At 38.3% G+C, this 16,066-nt stretch overlaps 1 protein-coding gene across 1 annotated transcript in view; it reads left to right on the top strand.

Annotated features, from left to right (window-relative positions):
- Positions 1–15,657, top strand: part of rragca (Ras-related GTP binding Ca) — a 30,401-nt gene extending 14,744 nt beyond the window's left edge. Inside the window, exons 3-6 of the mRNA XM_055656207.1 lie at positions 4,549–4,663; positions 6,894–7,036; positions 9,176–9,324; positions 12,747–15,657. Coding sequence (XP_055512182.1) covers positions 4,549–4,663; positions 6,894–7,036; positions 9,176–9,324; positions 12,747–12,898 — 559 coding nt within the window. The 3' untranslated portion in view covers positions 12,899–15,657. The remainder of the gene's footprint in view (positions 1–4,548; positions 4,664–6,893; positions 7,037–9,175; positions 9,325–12,746) is intronic.
- Positions 15,658–16,066: the final 409 nt, after the last annotated feature.

The raw sequence follows: 16,066 nt of genomic DNA, 5'->3' as shown, positions 1-16,066 counted from the left end.
ATGTGGTTGTCCTGAAACCTAAAGCATTTTATAATCCTTCTCTAAATGATGGATGCTGATGTTAACATCCTTTATTATTAATATCTAAGTTCTATAAGCTAAACAGTTAACTGTAGTTCTCTAGAATTTGCTGGCCAATTTATTGTATTCCACCATGTGCTTTGCATAATCAACATCTCACCATTATTTTAAAAAAAAGGATTTGCACATCTGTTGCAGAATAATCTTGCCACAAAAACCTTTATCTGATTGTTGAAAAAATTGCAGACCACCGTGACTTTTTTTATCAAGGTGATAATTGTTAGTGTAGACTCAATAAAGATGGGGATAACAATTTGAGGAGAGTCTTGTACCTCGAGTCAGAAGATTTTAAATAGTTTTCTTTAATCTCAATCAAATTTTCATCCTTTCTGTACCTGATTTGACACACTTGAAAAATAATTGTCTTAACTCTCAGTGCCTGGGAGATCCTGTTAATCCTTTGCTGAGATCCCAGATGCCCTGTTGCTTTTGCATTGTTGACAACATGCACTCACTACATATTGCAGGCGAGATAAAATACATTTTAAAATTGAACGATGCAGGACAATATGCACATGGTATCTCACCTAGGTTTGTGTACTCATTTTTGAATTTTCACTTCAGCATAATTTGCTTTAAAATTATTTTAGGACACCTTTGGCAACTGTGGCACAATTGTTTTTTTATGTTCTGCAATTCATCCCGTTTCAGTTTATCATTTTGTTTGCAATCCAGCTAATCTTAAAATCATATACACTTATTGCTTTCTTCACCTCTTTTAGACAAGTATAGCTTTGCCTAAATAGGTTAAACTACAGTTTTTGGATAATTAGCCACTTCTCTGGCTTGTCAGCAGTACTCACAGAATCATACCAAGCAGCTAAAGTGCCATCACAATTCCTGGGCAGGTTTTCCCTTAACTGTATCTGTAAAAGTGAGAAGAGACAGTTAAATATATTGTATTGTGTCAGCATAATTATTTTTATGCAGGTAAATATTAAAGATCTTCAGTGGGTGTCACGTTGACAATTTATAATAGTAGAATTGGTCCATTTGACCCATCGGGTCTACTCCACCATTCAATCATGACTGATCTCTGCCTCCTAATCCCATTTTCTTGCCCTCTCCACATAATTGTTGACACTCGTTCTAATCAAGAATTTGTCTCTCTGCCTTAAAAATAACCACTGACTTGGCCTCCACAGCCCTTGGCAGCGAGGACCGTGGAGATTAACTACCCTCTGACTAAAGAAGTTCCTCCTCGCCTCCTTTCTAAAAGAGTGCCCTTTAATTGAGGGTCCTAGACTCTCCAACCAGTGGAAACATCCTTTCCACATCCGCTCTATCTATGCCTTTCATTATTCTGTAAGTTTCAATGTGGTCCCCTGTCAACCTTCTAAAGTCCAGCAAGTAGAGGCCCAGTGCTGCCAAGCGCTCATGCAAAACCTGCTCTTTCCTGGAATCATTCTTGTAAACCTCCTCTGGACCCTCTCCAGAGCCAGCACATCCTTCCTTGGATATGGTGGTGCAAATTTACTCGCTGTACTCCAAATGCGGCCTGACCAGTGCCTTTATAGAGCCTCAGCATTACAGTTCCGTTTTTGTATTCCAGTCCTCTTGCTATACAATGGCTTGCAAAAGTTTTCATACCCCTTGAACTTTTCCACATTTTGTCATGTTACAACCACAAACGTAAATGTATTTTATTGGGATTTTATGTGATAGACCAACACAAAGTGGTGCATAATTGTGAAGTGGAAGGAAAATGATACATGGTTTTCAATTTGTTTTACAAATAAAAGACTGAAAAGTGTGGTGTGCAAAAATATTCAGCCCCCCTGAGTCAATACCTTGTAGAACCACCTTTCGCTGCAATTACAACTGCAAGTCTTTTGAGGTATGTCTCTACCAACTTTGCACATCTAGAGACTGAAATTTTTGCCCATTCTTCTTTGCAAAATAGCTCAAGCTCAGTCAGATTGGATGGAGAGTGTCTGTGAACAGCAATTTTCAAGTCTTGCCAGAAGATTCTCAATTGGATTTAGGTCTTGACTTTGACTGGGCCATTCTAACACATGAATATGCTTTGATCTAAACCATTCCATTGTAGCTCTGGCTGTATGTTTAGGGTCATTGTCCTGCTGGAAGGTGAACCTCCAAGTCTCAAGTCTTTTGCTGACTCTTAACAGGTTTTCTTCCAAGATTGCCCTGTATTTGACTCCATCCATCTTCCCATCAACTCTGAACAGCTTCCCTTCCCTGAAGAAAAGCATCCCCCTAATAGTGCTGCCACCACCATGTTTCACAGTGGGGATGGTGTGTGACAGGGTGATTCTCCCCACCTAGCGATGGCCAAAAACTTCAATTTGTGGATCTCTGCAGAGCACCTCCTCTACAGTTTGCTGTGTTACCATGGCAAACTGCTTCTCTTTTGATCAATGCTCTTCTTGCCATTCTTCCGTCCTGTGCACAACAGTTTAGGTGGACGGCCATGTCTTGGTAGGTTTGCAGTTGTGCCATACTCTTTCCATTTTCGGATGATGGATTGAACAGTGAGATGTTCAAAGCTTGGGATATTTTTTTTATAACCTAACCCTGCTTTAAACTTCTCCACAACTTTATCCCTGACCTATCTGGTGTGTTCCTTGGGCTTCATGATGCTGTTTGTTCACTAATGTTCTCTAACAAACCTCTGAAGCCTTCACAGAACAGCTGTATTTATACTGAGATTAGATTACACACAAGTGGACTCTATTTACTAATTAGGTGACTTCTGAAGGCAATTGGTTGCACTGGATTTTATTTAGGGGTATCAGAGTAAAGGGGGCTGAATACTTTTGCACGCCACACTTTTCAGTTTTTTATTTGTAAAATAATTTGAAAACCATGTATCATTTTCCTTCCACTTCACAATTATGCGCCACTTTGTGTTGGTCTATCACATAAAATCCCAATAAAATACATTTACGTTTGTGGTTGTAACGTGACAAAATGTGGAAAAGTTCAAGGGGTATGAATATTTTTGCAAGCCACTGTAAATGCTAGCATTGAATATGTCTGTTCCTTGGCATTTATCAATAATGTAAGGTAACATAGCCAAGATTGGTCTTCAGACTTGAACATGTCATTTTTTTTGTCCCCATGGTGGGATCATCATATGAGTTCCTACTTAAACTGCCTAACACTGAGGTTCAGTGCACAATAACCTTGTAATCATTGTTGTATTGCAGCCTTACAGTGTTAACTATCTCTGACCATTGGTAACATGAATTTGGCATGATGTGAAATGGACACATTAGAAATCAAAACTATTGATAAGCCTATTGAAATGAATGGTGCAGTTTCTTAGTCAGGCGAGCTGTTGCTAACCATGTAACAAGGTGGATGCAAGGTGCCGGAGTAACTCAGTGGTCAGGCAGCACTTCTGGAGCAAAAGGATGGGTGACGTTTCGGGTCGGAACCCTTCGTCGGACTCGACTTTACCCATCCTTTTTCTCCAGAGATGCTGCTTGACCCACTGAGTAAATCCATCACATTGTGTCTATCTTTGGTATAAACCAATATCTGCAGTTCCTTCCTACACAAGTAACAAAGTAATTGGGCGGGCACTTTTTGTGGCCATAAAGCGTATCGGCAATTGTAACTACAAGTGCTGGTAAAAATCACTGAATATCTTGAGTGGAAATTCTCTGTAATATGCTGACAATATAGGCTACATCATCCAGGTTATGATGTGGTCATGTAGCTTTGGTGTCAGTCACAAGGACATTTTATTACATGTGCAAGCCACTGAACTCTTATGTTCTGATAAACAGTCTTCATTGTAGAACTCTGAAACTTAAACAAAAATTCATTTTAGCTGAGGGACACTTGAAATTTTGGCTTAATATTGTAAATTTTTCACTTTTTGTGGCTTTAAAGTGCCTAGCAAGCAGCTTCAATTGTTTTCTTGTTACTTGCGACTATTTCCTTTTATTGTCACATGAAAATCTTTTTGGTTGCGTGCTATCCAGTCAAAGAGAAGATGATGCATAATTGCAAACAAGCTGTCCACAGTGTACAGATAAAGGGTACAGTATTTAGTGCAAGAAGTTTAAAGATAGCTCAAAGTACTACAATGAGGTAGCTGGTAGGTCAGGCCCACACTGTACCTAGTGAGAGGACTGTTTAGTTCCCTGATAACAGTTGGGAAGAAACTGTCCCTGAATCTGGAGGTATGCATTTTCAAACTTCTTGCCTGATGTGAAGAGGAAGTGACCAGGTGAGACTGGTCCTAGATTATGCTGGTTGCCTTGTCCAGGCAGCGTAAAGTATAGATGGAGTCCATGGAAGGGAGCCCTATTCACAGTAGCTATTCGGTTAACTATGAAACTGTACCATCTATTTTGATGGGTTTCTCAAACCATTTTGATGAATATTTCTGTTTTGATTGGGAAATTTACTATCTGGCAGCTTCAAGTGCGTATTTGACGTGATGGATTTAGATCTGTTCAGTGTTACTGACAATATTCCTTTTTGTTTTATCAGCTTTTACTTAACCAGCATCTATGATCATTCAATATTTGAAGCATTTAGTAAAGTAGTACAAAAACTTATCCCACAGCTACCAACACTGGAAAATCTACTTAACATCTTTATATCGGTGAGTGTCTAGGTTTTTACCATTTCATTGCAGAATTTGAGGATGAAGGGTTTTCATTATTTTAAAAAGATTTTAAGATGAACATTTCATGCTCGTGTGCAATCTGAAGCTATTTGTTATCACTCTGAATTTAACCGATGTTTTAAGCATGTGGCTTGTGCAATTTTGAAGATCCATTGCAACAATGCAGAATACAATAAATGCTTCCATTAATATAATGCACATTAGGAGCTTTCACATGAGTATTTTCAGGGGAAAGTACTCTAAGCTACATAAGGACAGCTTAGTATAGATAGCCAAAAGTCTGTTTATAGAAGCCTTTTTTGAGAAATGCTTTAAAGCAAGGAGAGCTTTGAGAAAATTCCAGAACATGTGGTTTTCCAGTAAATGGAGAACCAAGAAACTGCATATGCTGGGTTGTACCAAAAATGGACACAAAGTGCTGCATTAACTCGTCAGGTCAGGCAGCATCTCTGGAGAAAATGGATAGGTGACATTAGGTCCCATCCCAGAACGTCACATTTTTTATCTCCAGAGACACTTGGGCCTTTCTTGGAAAGTGAACCAAAATGTCACACGCGTGACCAGGTGGTATCACATAAAGTAATATATTAAAAAATTCTTGTAAGAGATTAATCTTATTCATTGCTGTTTTCCTACCTACAGAACTATAATGCATGTCTGCTAAAGATATGAACATACTAGCTTTTTAAAATTCAGAGTTTAAGATAAAACTGAGTTATGAAAAAAATGCTTCCGTGTGAGGTCATGCACGTGACCAGTCATATTTGTCCTCTGACCCTAAAGAAACATTGCCAGCATAACAAACATTTCACTTGATAAACTGAAAAAAAATATGAATCGTATAAACAGTACAAAACAATATACCTATTATGCTTTCAGAATTAGAAGAGATGCATTCCATAATTTTTGTCATATTTTTGGTCACACACGTGGCTGAGACTAGGCCACTTCCTCACCTGCTGAGTTACTCCAGCACTTTGTGTCTATCATGGGAATTGGCAGCTGGAAGAGCAGTTAAATTTGAAGATAATTAAGGCGGAATCGGAGGAGTGCAGATATTTCCAAAGGTTACGGGGCTAGAGAAAATTATAATTAGAGAGGCTGCACTGTTGAGGGATTTGAAAATAAAGGTAATTAAATAAAAATTAGGAGCCAATAAAGGCTTTTGTGTTGGATGAACTAGATTAGGCAGCAGTTTTGAAGTGTTCGTTGAAATAGTCATAAATGTCATTGCTATGGTTCATTACTTTTTGAGCTATTATTCATTTAGCACCAAGTTTGTGGGAGTTGCACTTCTAAAACTTAACTGCTCTGAATGATAGACCCAGAAGAAAACAAGTGGACTTTTGGTTTTCAGTGTTTACTTTGTAGTGTTCTAAGCTCTTTTCCCATTAGGTTATTTGAGGGCTTCTCAGACTGGGATTGGTTTAGTAATTAATGTGACTTAGCTGAACTATAGAGCTTAGCTTCTAAGGTTAAAGGATGTCAGAAATGTATTAATAGCTTACCTGAGGAATAGTGTAGCCTTTCGTCAGTTCTTTCCATTAATGGAAGAATGAAAGCTGCTTTTGGCTAACTTATTTTTTTCTGAAATTTTTTTTGTAATTTTTTGTGGTCTCCATGTCTCTCCGCATCACAATGAATTAAGTCATCAGGTTTTCAACAAAATATTTGTTAAGATTAGTATTTAATAAGTGCCATAAATTCATTAGACTGCAAATCTGTAGCCTTGCCCATTAATTTGATTTGGCCTTTCAGCCCAAGTTTTTTTTTTTTAATTGGCAAGAGATGCCGTTCAGAACGATTTAAAAATTAGTTATAGTGCGATAATATTTAAATGCTTGCATCATAAATAATCTTAGAGTAATTTAATTAAACAATGTCAATAACTCGGCAAAATGGGAGATTAGTGTTGAAAGAGTTGAATTATTAGATCATAGAAGTCGCATCCATGCTTTTATTGTTAGGTAAAGCAGAACCCAAGAGACAAGTTATTGCTATCCTGAGTGCTTTTTGCTTCTGTTTGCATCATTGCCTGAAGCAGTTTTGACATCTTTTTACTACAGTGCCTTCTGTAACAGTTCAAAAGCATTTAAAAATGTGTAATATGTCAATGCTTTATGTTGGCGATCATTATTTAAAGTAATAACTTTTTTGAAAAAGCTTGATAAGCCAAATGTTGCAACTTGTTTTTTTCGTTCCACAGAATTCAGGAATTGAAAAAGCCTTTCTTTTTGATGTAGTCAGTAAAATCTATATTGCCACAGACAGTTCACCTGTAGATATGCAGTCATATGAGCTATGCTGTGATATGATAGATGTGGTTATTGATGTCTCCTGCATTTATGGGTAAGCAAAATAATATGCATTAAAAAGCATTCATAGTAGATCAATTTCTGTGCCTTGACACAAAACTAACTGATCACAGCTGATAATTGTAGATTGGGAAGGGAAAAGATAGCATTCTGGCAATTTTGCTAGATTTTCAGTTTATTGTACATAATTTGGGAATGTTCTCTGGTCGTCACTGTATTTGGAATGATACATCACAGAAGGATGTTGTTTGACCCCTTTGTCAGTTTTGGTTCTAAGAAATACCAGTTTTAATCCCTGTCCTTTTCCAATAGCTCGGTATATGTTTCCTTTTTAATTATCAACCGCTTCCATTTTAAACTTTTTTGAATCTGTGTTCTTTTTCTTTTTCCGATACATTACAGATTCGTACAACTGCTTTCTATTTATTAAAAAAAAAAATTAACTTCTCCCCTAGTTCATTTTCCAACTATATTGCGACTATGGCATCTGGTTACCTACTTGTCTGTATGGTAACGGTTCTTCATTCACCAGCTAATATGTTCATAGGAGTACATTTATCAGATTTTTGCATATGTGTATGTTTGTAGGCAAAGAACCCCAGGTTCTCTAATTGCTTCATGTTTCTGAGGTAATATTTCATTAATTATCTTCATATGTTTTCGGATGCTTGTGTTTTTTCTTAATTTATGGTGCCCAGAATTGGATATGAAATTCAGCTAGAGTAGAATAAAATACCAGCATAATGTTTAATTGATAGAACTATTAACCCAAGGTGCGGACTGAAAAAAATCAAGTCCCAGCAGTTCAAAACCCAGCATGGCAACCCAGGGAATTAAATTTGGTTAATGAGTTAATCTGGAATGTTAAAACTGTAACCATAAAGGTAACCATGAAACTACAGAATTATTCACAGGCAGATGGAAATCTGCGGCCCATGCTGAATCTCTTTCTCCAGCAAATGAGCCAGAAAAGTTTTTATTTGAAACGGGAAACCATTGTAATTATAATGCACTGCAAAAATGCAGTGATTTAAAGAGAATTATTCTTTTTTAAAAGGAAATGGTGCTCAATAAAATTGAAATACGTGCGTGCTTTTGGGAAAGGACAGGGATTGAGAATGCTGGTATGAATAAATTGACTGTATTGTGGTGAACTGTGAAATGTGCTAATAGATTTGCATATAAACCATCTAAAGTCTAAAGTTGATCAAAAAAACAGCGCATCAACATTTTGGGGGCAGTTGGGAATGAGTAATTAATATGACATTCGTATATAATAAATAAATATAAATGCTTAATGATCTTTTTGCACCTAACTTAATTTGAGGCCGAGAATACCAGTTTTTTTTTTTGATAGCCTTATCAACCAAGTTGATAAATCAAGGATTTGTGTGTTAATCCTTGATTTTATTCTTATTCCGCACTTGTTTAAATTTAAAATAGCATGCAATTGGAACTACTTGCATATGGGGATGTGGCCAGTTTTCTGAGATGTATGTGTTCAGATCCAAAAGTATATGCAAAGCTGTGCATATTCTGCCATCTAGTGACTGAAACTAAATACTACTCCATCTTTAAAGGTACACAAAATTGCTGGAGAAACTCAGCGGGTGCAGCAGCATCTATGGAGCGAAGGAAATAGGCAACGTTTCGGACCAAAACCCTTCTTCAGACGGTCTGAAGAAGGGTTTCGGCCCGAAACGTTGCCTATTCGATTTTCCAGCATCTGCAGTTCCTTCTTGAACACTACTCCATCTTTGACTGTCCTTTGGATGCCTGCTGCATCCTGCTGCAACTAGTCCATTTCCTGGAAGCATACATGAGTTTTGAAATTGGGTACCTGACAGGCCTTTGGGTTTGTTCTGGGTTTGTGATTGATAACTTGGATATTACTTAGACACATACTGCTGGAGTAATTCAGTAGATCAGGCAGCAACTATGGAGGAAAATTGATAAAGTGATGTTTTGGGTCAGGACCCTTCTTGGATATACTTTACCTGTGACGGCAGAAAACTGTGCTGGCACTCTAAGATTGGTGAGCAGGTGTTTATTTTTTGTTTAGTTATGCTTTTGTTAATAAGATCCATGTTGCCCAATCCTATTCTTTAGCAATGGGAATTGGATATTCAGTATAACATGAAAGTAAATTTATGCTAAATTATGTTGGTTGCAGACTTAAAGAAGATGGCACTGGAAGTGCATATGACAAAGAGTCTATGGCAATTATCAAACTCAACAACACGACAGTTCTCTACCTTAAAGAAGTGACGAGGTTTCTTGCTCTTGTATGCATTCTAAGAGAAGAAAGCTTTGAGAGGAAAGGTAATATAAAATAGGATTTTAAATGTTGAAGAATAAATGCAAAATTTTCTCCCTGTAAAATGTGTACAGATCAATTGATCCTATTTAGTTTTCACAGCATTGGTTACATTTATTGTGAGCTTCTGCTTTCAGGTTTATATTTATCTTTCCTGATGTAATTTAATGGCCTTTGTTGGTTTTCCTTTAAAGTTTTGTGCAACACTCCTTCCTAGTTTCAGTAAGATTGCATGTTTTGCAGTAAATTTATTCAAATGCAAATGCCAGGTTCCTGACTTCTGATATTTCTGGATGTCAGATCATGCTGAACATAAATCTATCGTTACTGTACGACTATTGTGATTGAATTTTAATTTTCTTTTGCTGGAATCATTTAGAAATACCAGCTAAAGATAAATGGTGTGTTGAATGCCTTCTGCAGTGATTTGTTCATCAAATCTGTCCATAATCACCTTAGCTTTCACACTTTGTACTTGTTTGATGAAAGTAACTTTCTTATATAATTTGAATTTCTTTACAACTTTAATTTTATGCTGACTAAATCCTACTGAGGAAAAATTGCTGCTAATGTAGCACTGGATGTTGGGCAAATTGGGAATTGAAAAACCGTAGGGTGTTATTTCGGTGCTGGCTCGAAGGGCCAAACGGCCTACTCCTGCATCTATTGTCTAAAAGAGCGTCATTACTGTACCTGATGTCTTTGGTTGAGGTACTGTGCCCTCCATAATGTTTGGGACAAAGACCCATCACTTATTTATTTATCCATGTACTCCACAATTGAGATTTGTAATAGTAAAAACCACATGTGGTTAAAGTGCACATTGTCAGATTTTAATAAAGGCCATTTTTATACATTTCAGTTTCACCATGTAGAAATTACAGCAGTGTTTATACATTGTTCCCCCCATTTCACGGCACCATACTGTTTGGGACACGGCAATGTCATGTAAATGAAAGTAGTCATGTTTCGTATTTTAATATCCTTTGCATGCAATGACTGCTTGAAGTCTGCGATTCATGGACATCACCAGTTGCTGGGTGTCTTCTCTGGTAATGCTCTGCCAGGTCTGTATTACAGCCATCTTTAGCTTATGCTTGTTTTGGGGGCTAGTCCCCTTCAGTTTTCTCTTTTCTTCAGCATTTAAAAGGCATGCTCAATTGGGATCAGATAGGATGATTGACCTGGCCACTCAATCTACCATTTTTTAGCCTTGAAAAACTCCTTTGTTGCTTTAGCAGTATGTTTGGGATCATTATCTTGTTGTATAATGAACCGACAACCAATGAGTTTAAGCATTTGAACTTGAGCAGATAGGATGTGATTATACACTTCAGAATTCATTATGCTTCCATCACAGTGACTCCTACACATTCCTCACTGTGATGGAAGGCGAAATAAAGTTCAAGTCTCTTCCTTTTGTTCTTCCTCGGTCGTGGGCCTCGAACCCCCATTGACGGGATGATCTTGACTCTCGTAGCCGGCGGCATTCGGGCCCTCCGCGTCGAGGCGATTAGCTCCTGCATCGGGGGATATCAGCTCCCCTGCGCTGGGCGATCGAACCTCGTGTCGGGCTGGTCGAACGTTGGAGTTCCCGACTAGGCCTCTCCGAGACTGCGAGCCCTTGGTGTTGGTTCCGCGGTGGGTTAAGTCCGCGATGTTAAGTCCACGCCCTGCGTTGGGGCTCACGGCAGTCCGAGGAGGCTTTCAGCTCTATCGATGGAAGGCCGCAGAGCCCTGAGAATGTGATCCGAAAATTGATCACATCTCCGGGAAGGTAAGAACCTGAAAAAAAGTTTCCCACTCGATTCCCTCCCCTCTCCCCCCCCACATAAAACAAACCGAAGAACATTAAAACAAACTTTTAACACACTAAAAAATACCCAAAAGAAAGAAAATACGAACGGACTGCCGGCAAGGCAGCCATCTCCCAGCGCCCCTGGTGGTCAGCAGATGTATCATCAATGAAGGTAAGTGAGCTCGTACCTTCAGCAGCCATACACGCCCAGGCCATAACACCCCCACCACCATGTTTCACAGATGAGATGGTATGCATTGGATCTTGGGCATTTCCTTCCCTCCTCCATACTTTGCTCTTGCCATCACTCTGATATAAGTTAATCTTCGTCTCTTCTGTCCACAAGACCTCTTTCCAGAACTGTGGTTGCTCTTTAAAGTACTTCTTGGCAAACTGTAAAGTGGCCAAGAAGATTTTTGCAGCTAATCAGTGGTTTGAATCTTGCAGTGTAGCCCCTGTATTTTTCATGAAGTCTTCTGCGGACAGTGGTCATTGACAAATCCACACCTGACTCCTGAAGAGTGTTACTGATCTGTCGGACAGATGTTTGGGGATGTTGCTTTATTATAGAGAGAATTTTTCTGTCATCAGCTGTGGAGGTCTTCCTTGGCCTGCCAGTCCCATTGTGATTAGTAAGCTCACCAGTGCTCTCTTCTTAAGGAAGTTGCAGACAATTGATTTTGATAAGCCTAATGTTTGGCTGATGTCTCTAAAGAGCCTGTCCCACTTGGCGATTTTTTTCGCCGTCTGCCCGTGTCATATCAGGGTCGCCAAAAGATTTTGAACATTTCAAAATCCAGCGGCGACAAAAAATGTTGCAACATTTGAAACATCGTGTGTCAATACGTCATCATGCTGCGTCATCGCCGCATCATGCTGCAATTTTTTCGGTGACCTGATATGTCAGTCCATGATGCCAGCAATCGCTGAAAAAATCACCTTGATATGGGGGGGGGGGGGGGGGGGGGGGGGACTATGTATAAACACAGCTGCAATTTCTACATGGTGAAACCAAAATGTATAAAAATACCCTTTAATAAAATCTGACAATGTGCACTTTAACCGCATGTGGTTTTTTTTTTTTTTTTTTTTTTTTTTTTTCTATTACAAATCTCAAATTGTGAAGTACAGAGGCAAATAAATAAATGATGGGGCTTTGTTCCAAACATTACGCAGGGCACTGTAGATAAGGGGCGACAAGTAGATGAAAAGTACACCTTCAGTATTTTAGCATGAATTTGAGCAACTCAATAATTTAACCTCCCTAATAAGTTGTTAATTCTTATATGTTCAAAAAAATGCTAACAAGGTGACATCAAAGGACAAGTTATTCTTGATGGTGGCAGGGATGTCATTGTGAACATGCCATGCGGAATTTGGGAAATGGTCACATTGCAGAAATGTGTCTGGAATAATTAGTCCTGTGCTATGAAGATAAGAAATTCCCAGTTTGATTGCAGGATCAATACATAATTGTTTAATGAACATCTATATCTTGTGATGTTTCAAATGTGCAGTCTTAATGGTGTAAACAATACTGCAAATGGTTAATATTTATTATTTAGTGGTTTAATTGTGAAGGTTACTGTCTGTATTTTGGAATTGAAGTGTTGCTGCTTTCTCTTTCAGGTTTGATAGACTACAATTTCCATTGTTTCCGTAAAGCCATCCATGAGGTATTTGAGGTTGGAGTAAGTGCTCATCGACCAAGCAGCCACCAAGTGAATATGCAGAACATGAAGACAGTAACTCACAATGGCACACCTAGAGCTGCTGTGTAGCCCAACCAAAGGATGACTGTGCCAATCTTCCTGTGATCCATGTTTGCTGACACAGCAGTAAACTGAAATGAAGCAGAGCATATCAGGACTTGCATTAAGGACTAGCGGTGCCGTCTCTTGATGAGAAGAACATTGTGTACTGAACTTTTGTGGATTAACGCTAAGCAATTCTGTAAGCTGTATCTGTACACTGGGAGGTCTAGCTGTGTCAGTACAATGGTGGCTTTGCAACGTACCAAACCCACAATCATGCCAGAATAATATTTCCATTGGATTAGCCTTTTGATCTGATTTGTACTATTGTACAGATAGAATAAGATAACACCCTTCTCATGGCCTAAATATTTCTATAACTCTTGAATTATTGTTATAAATGCTCCTCCCTCTATTCCAACCCTCCTACAACTTATTTTCTCCCATTGCCCCCTATCTGAAGGCTTTGGTTTGTGGACCCAAGGTGAAAGTTAAAATAATTGGAAGTAGCAGCACATGTACTACTGCAATGTTAATACAACCACAATCACCTGACCTTTTGTGAAAAGACCAATTATAGTTTTGTGAGGGGTTTATACAGGGTCACAAGAGGATACTGTCTGCATTGTTTACTGTTCAGAGTGATTCTAAATGTGTGCGTGAGTGCTGGCACTAATATCATTTCTTCAGTGCATTGCAGATTGCAGTTTCTTCCCTCCCCCCATTTCACTTGAATATCACTTTCACTGCAAATGCCAAAAAATGCACAATATAAATATAGAGAAATTTGGATTTAATTAAAATGAATGGAGGCTTGAGTGAAGTAAAATGGAAATACTGAACCTGCTGTGTGGTTTTGTGTAGTAATTGTCAGCATTCTGCAAATTGTATTGCAGCTGCCCTGATTTTGTGTAGGAAACTTGTCACATGCTTATTTAATTTTGATCCAGTTCTTTTTATGCGTGGTGCAGAACCTTTGCATACATACCAAGGTGAATTGAGTGTGAACCCTATATTTGTTTTATTGAATAATGTTTCATTCAAAATGCTGCCAATAATGACCACATGCATTGGTGGTCATTAATGGATTTCTTCATTGATTAATAAGACAAAGCAAATTGAGATATTGTTTTAATAAAAGGAAACCACTCTGGCATGAAAATATGGCCAATTGGCCAGTCAAGTAATACAGGTGAAAGAGGGAGATATTGCAATTAAGTAATAACCAGCATGTGTTTTAATGATACGACTATACAGCCGACTTTTACAACAATATTGCATATATTGCAAATCCCCTTGTTATTACTACTTCTGTGTTTCACGCTTCCTAAAAATGCCACTCTATGTATGCATTAACAGTGTGAATAGACTGATACTGACATGCTGCAGGTAATTCTTGAGTGTACTGTGATGGTGACTTGCTTCAGTATTCACTTAAACTCTCCATATTCCTCATCTGGTAACGTAAAGCCTTTATATTTATAGCTTTCTTTCACACAACTGTTTTAAACGGGCTGTTAATAAATCTGTAACTGGCATTATGTGTTTTGTACTCTTCATAAAATTCTGAATCTTTGTGGTACTGTTCTAACATTTTAAGTGAATGAGATGCAAGAATCTGTACAACTAAGTTTATTTCATTTAACAAGGGTCCTCAAATGAGTTGGTATACAAGCTGTTGTAAATTTAGGCAGATGCTGGACACAAAATGCTGGAGTAACTCAGCGGGTCGAGCAACATCTCTGGAGAAAAGAAATAGGTGATTTTTCAGGTCGGAACCATTCCTCAGACTGGTTTTTTAGCAGTATGGGGAAGGGTTCCAACCCAGATCGGCACCTATTCCTTTTCTCCAGATATCGTACCTTGACCTGCTGAGTTACTCCAGCATTTTGTGTATCTTTGGTATAAACAGCATCTGTAGTTCCTTTCTATAAATTTGGGCAGTTGTGTGTGTGATATTTCCAGATCTTAAACTGGGTTACATTCCCATGATCAAAACTGCTTACTCCTATATGCTAAATAGAATCAGTCAGATTGACCAATTTATATTAAAATATTTTACAATTGAAGCCACACATGAAGTAGAACGGAACAGGTATAAATTTGATTGCTGGTATCTCAGTGGTAATCAAATGCATGAGAAACTGTTTAAAAGTTTCACTTTGATGAAAAGCTAATACTGAAGCAGTTTGGAGAGTGCAGCTTTGTATGTTTTGCTCTACCCCATACAGTATACCTAGAAGTGCTAGGTATTCAAGCACTTCAAAAGTCTTCAGGTTAATCTAAAGTAGTTTCATTTCCATTGTGATTTGATCTAGTAATGGTTGGATGGATTACCTGTCGGTATTTTCCTGCAGGAGGGGTAAATTCATTGGGAGGTGCGTTCAACCCTAACTGTTGAAGCACACCCAGAGTCTGATGGCTTGTGGACGAGTCCTTGATATTGGTCACTTGCTTTCCTTGCTCAAAGGTGATGAGTAAAAGCGGGGACCTAGAGATGGAAGATTTTTTAACTGCTTCTGTGTTAATATCCTGTACCAAAATGGAGCCTGCTTGCCAGCTATCAGCTTCTTTAAAATACCCTGTTTTAATCCTTCACCAAGCTGATTGTTTATTGCAAAGCTGCTGTTATGGCCGTTGTAATTTTTTTCCAAGGTTCATTATTGTGTAATGAGAGACGATATATACACATGGCCTACTGAATCCTTGTATTGCCTACAAAAAGGGAGTTGAACATTCTGATGTCAGAATGTGTGCTAGAATAAATCTGTAATTTTTCATCACCAGCGTTGCTTTGTTTTCTTTCCCCTTCCCCCAGTGAGGCAGTCTATTGTTCCGAATCTTAAAATAATAAAGTAATAGTATGCAAACGTATTTAAAATCAGAATTCATTTTGGGAAAAGAATACTTCCGAAACAGGTAATTGAGATTGCAAGACAATTCTAAGGCTTTCAGTCTCTTTCAACCATCTGCAGGTAGTCACTTTATTAGTTAAGCACTGAATTGTCTCAATATTTGTCATCTTAAATTAAATACTGTTTTACGGATAATGTTCTTTGATAGGGAATATATTAATAAAATCCTAAAAGGGACAGAAATTTTTACTTATACAGGTGCACAACCTTTTATCCGAAAGCCTTGGGACCAGACACTTTTCGTAATTCGGAATTTTTCGGCTTTCGGAACGGAAGATTT

The sequence above is a fragment of the Leucoraja erinacea genome, chromosome 26 (assembly GCF_028641065.1).
Source record: "Leucoraja erinacea ecotype New England chromosome 26, Leri_hhj_1, whole genome shotgun sequence".
In the NCBI taxonomy this organism is placed as follows: Eukaryota; Metazoa; Chordata; class Chondrichthyes; order Rajiformes; family Rajidae; genus Leucoraja; species Leucoraja erinaceus.
This window is presented reverse-complemented; position numbering and strand designations above follow the sequence as displayed.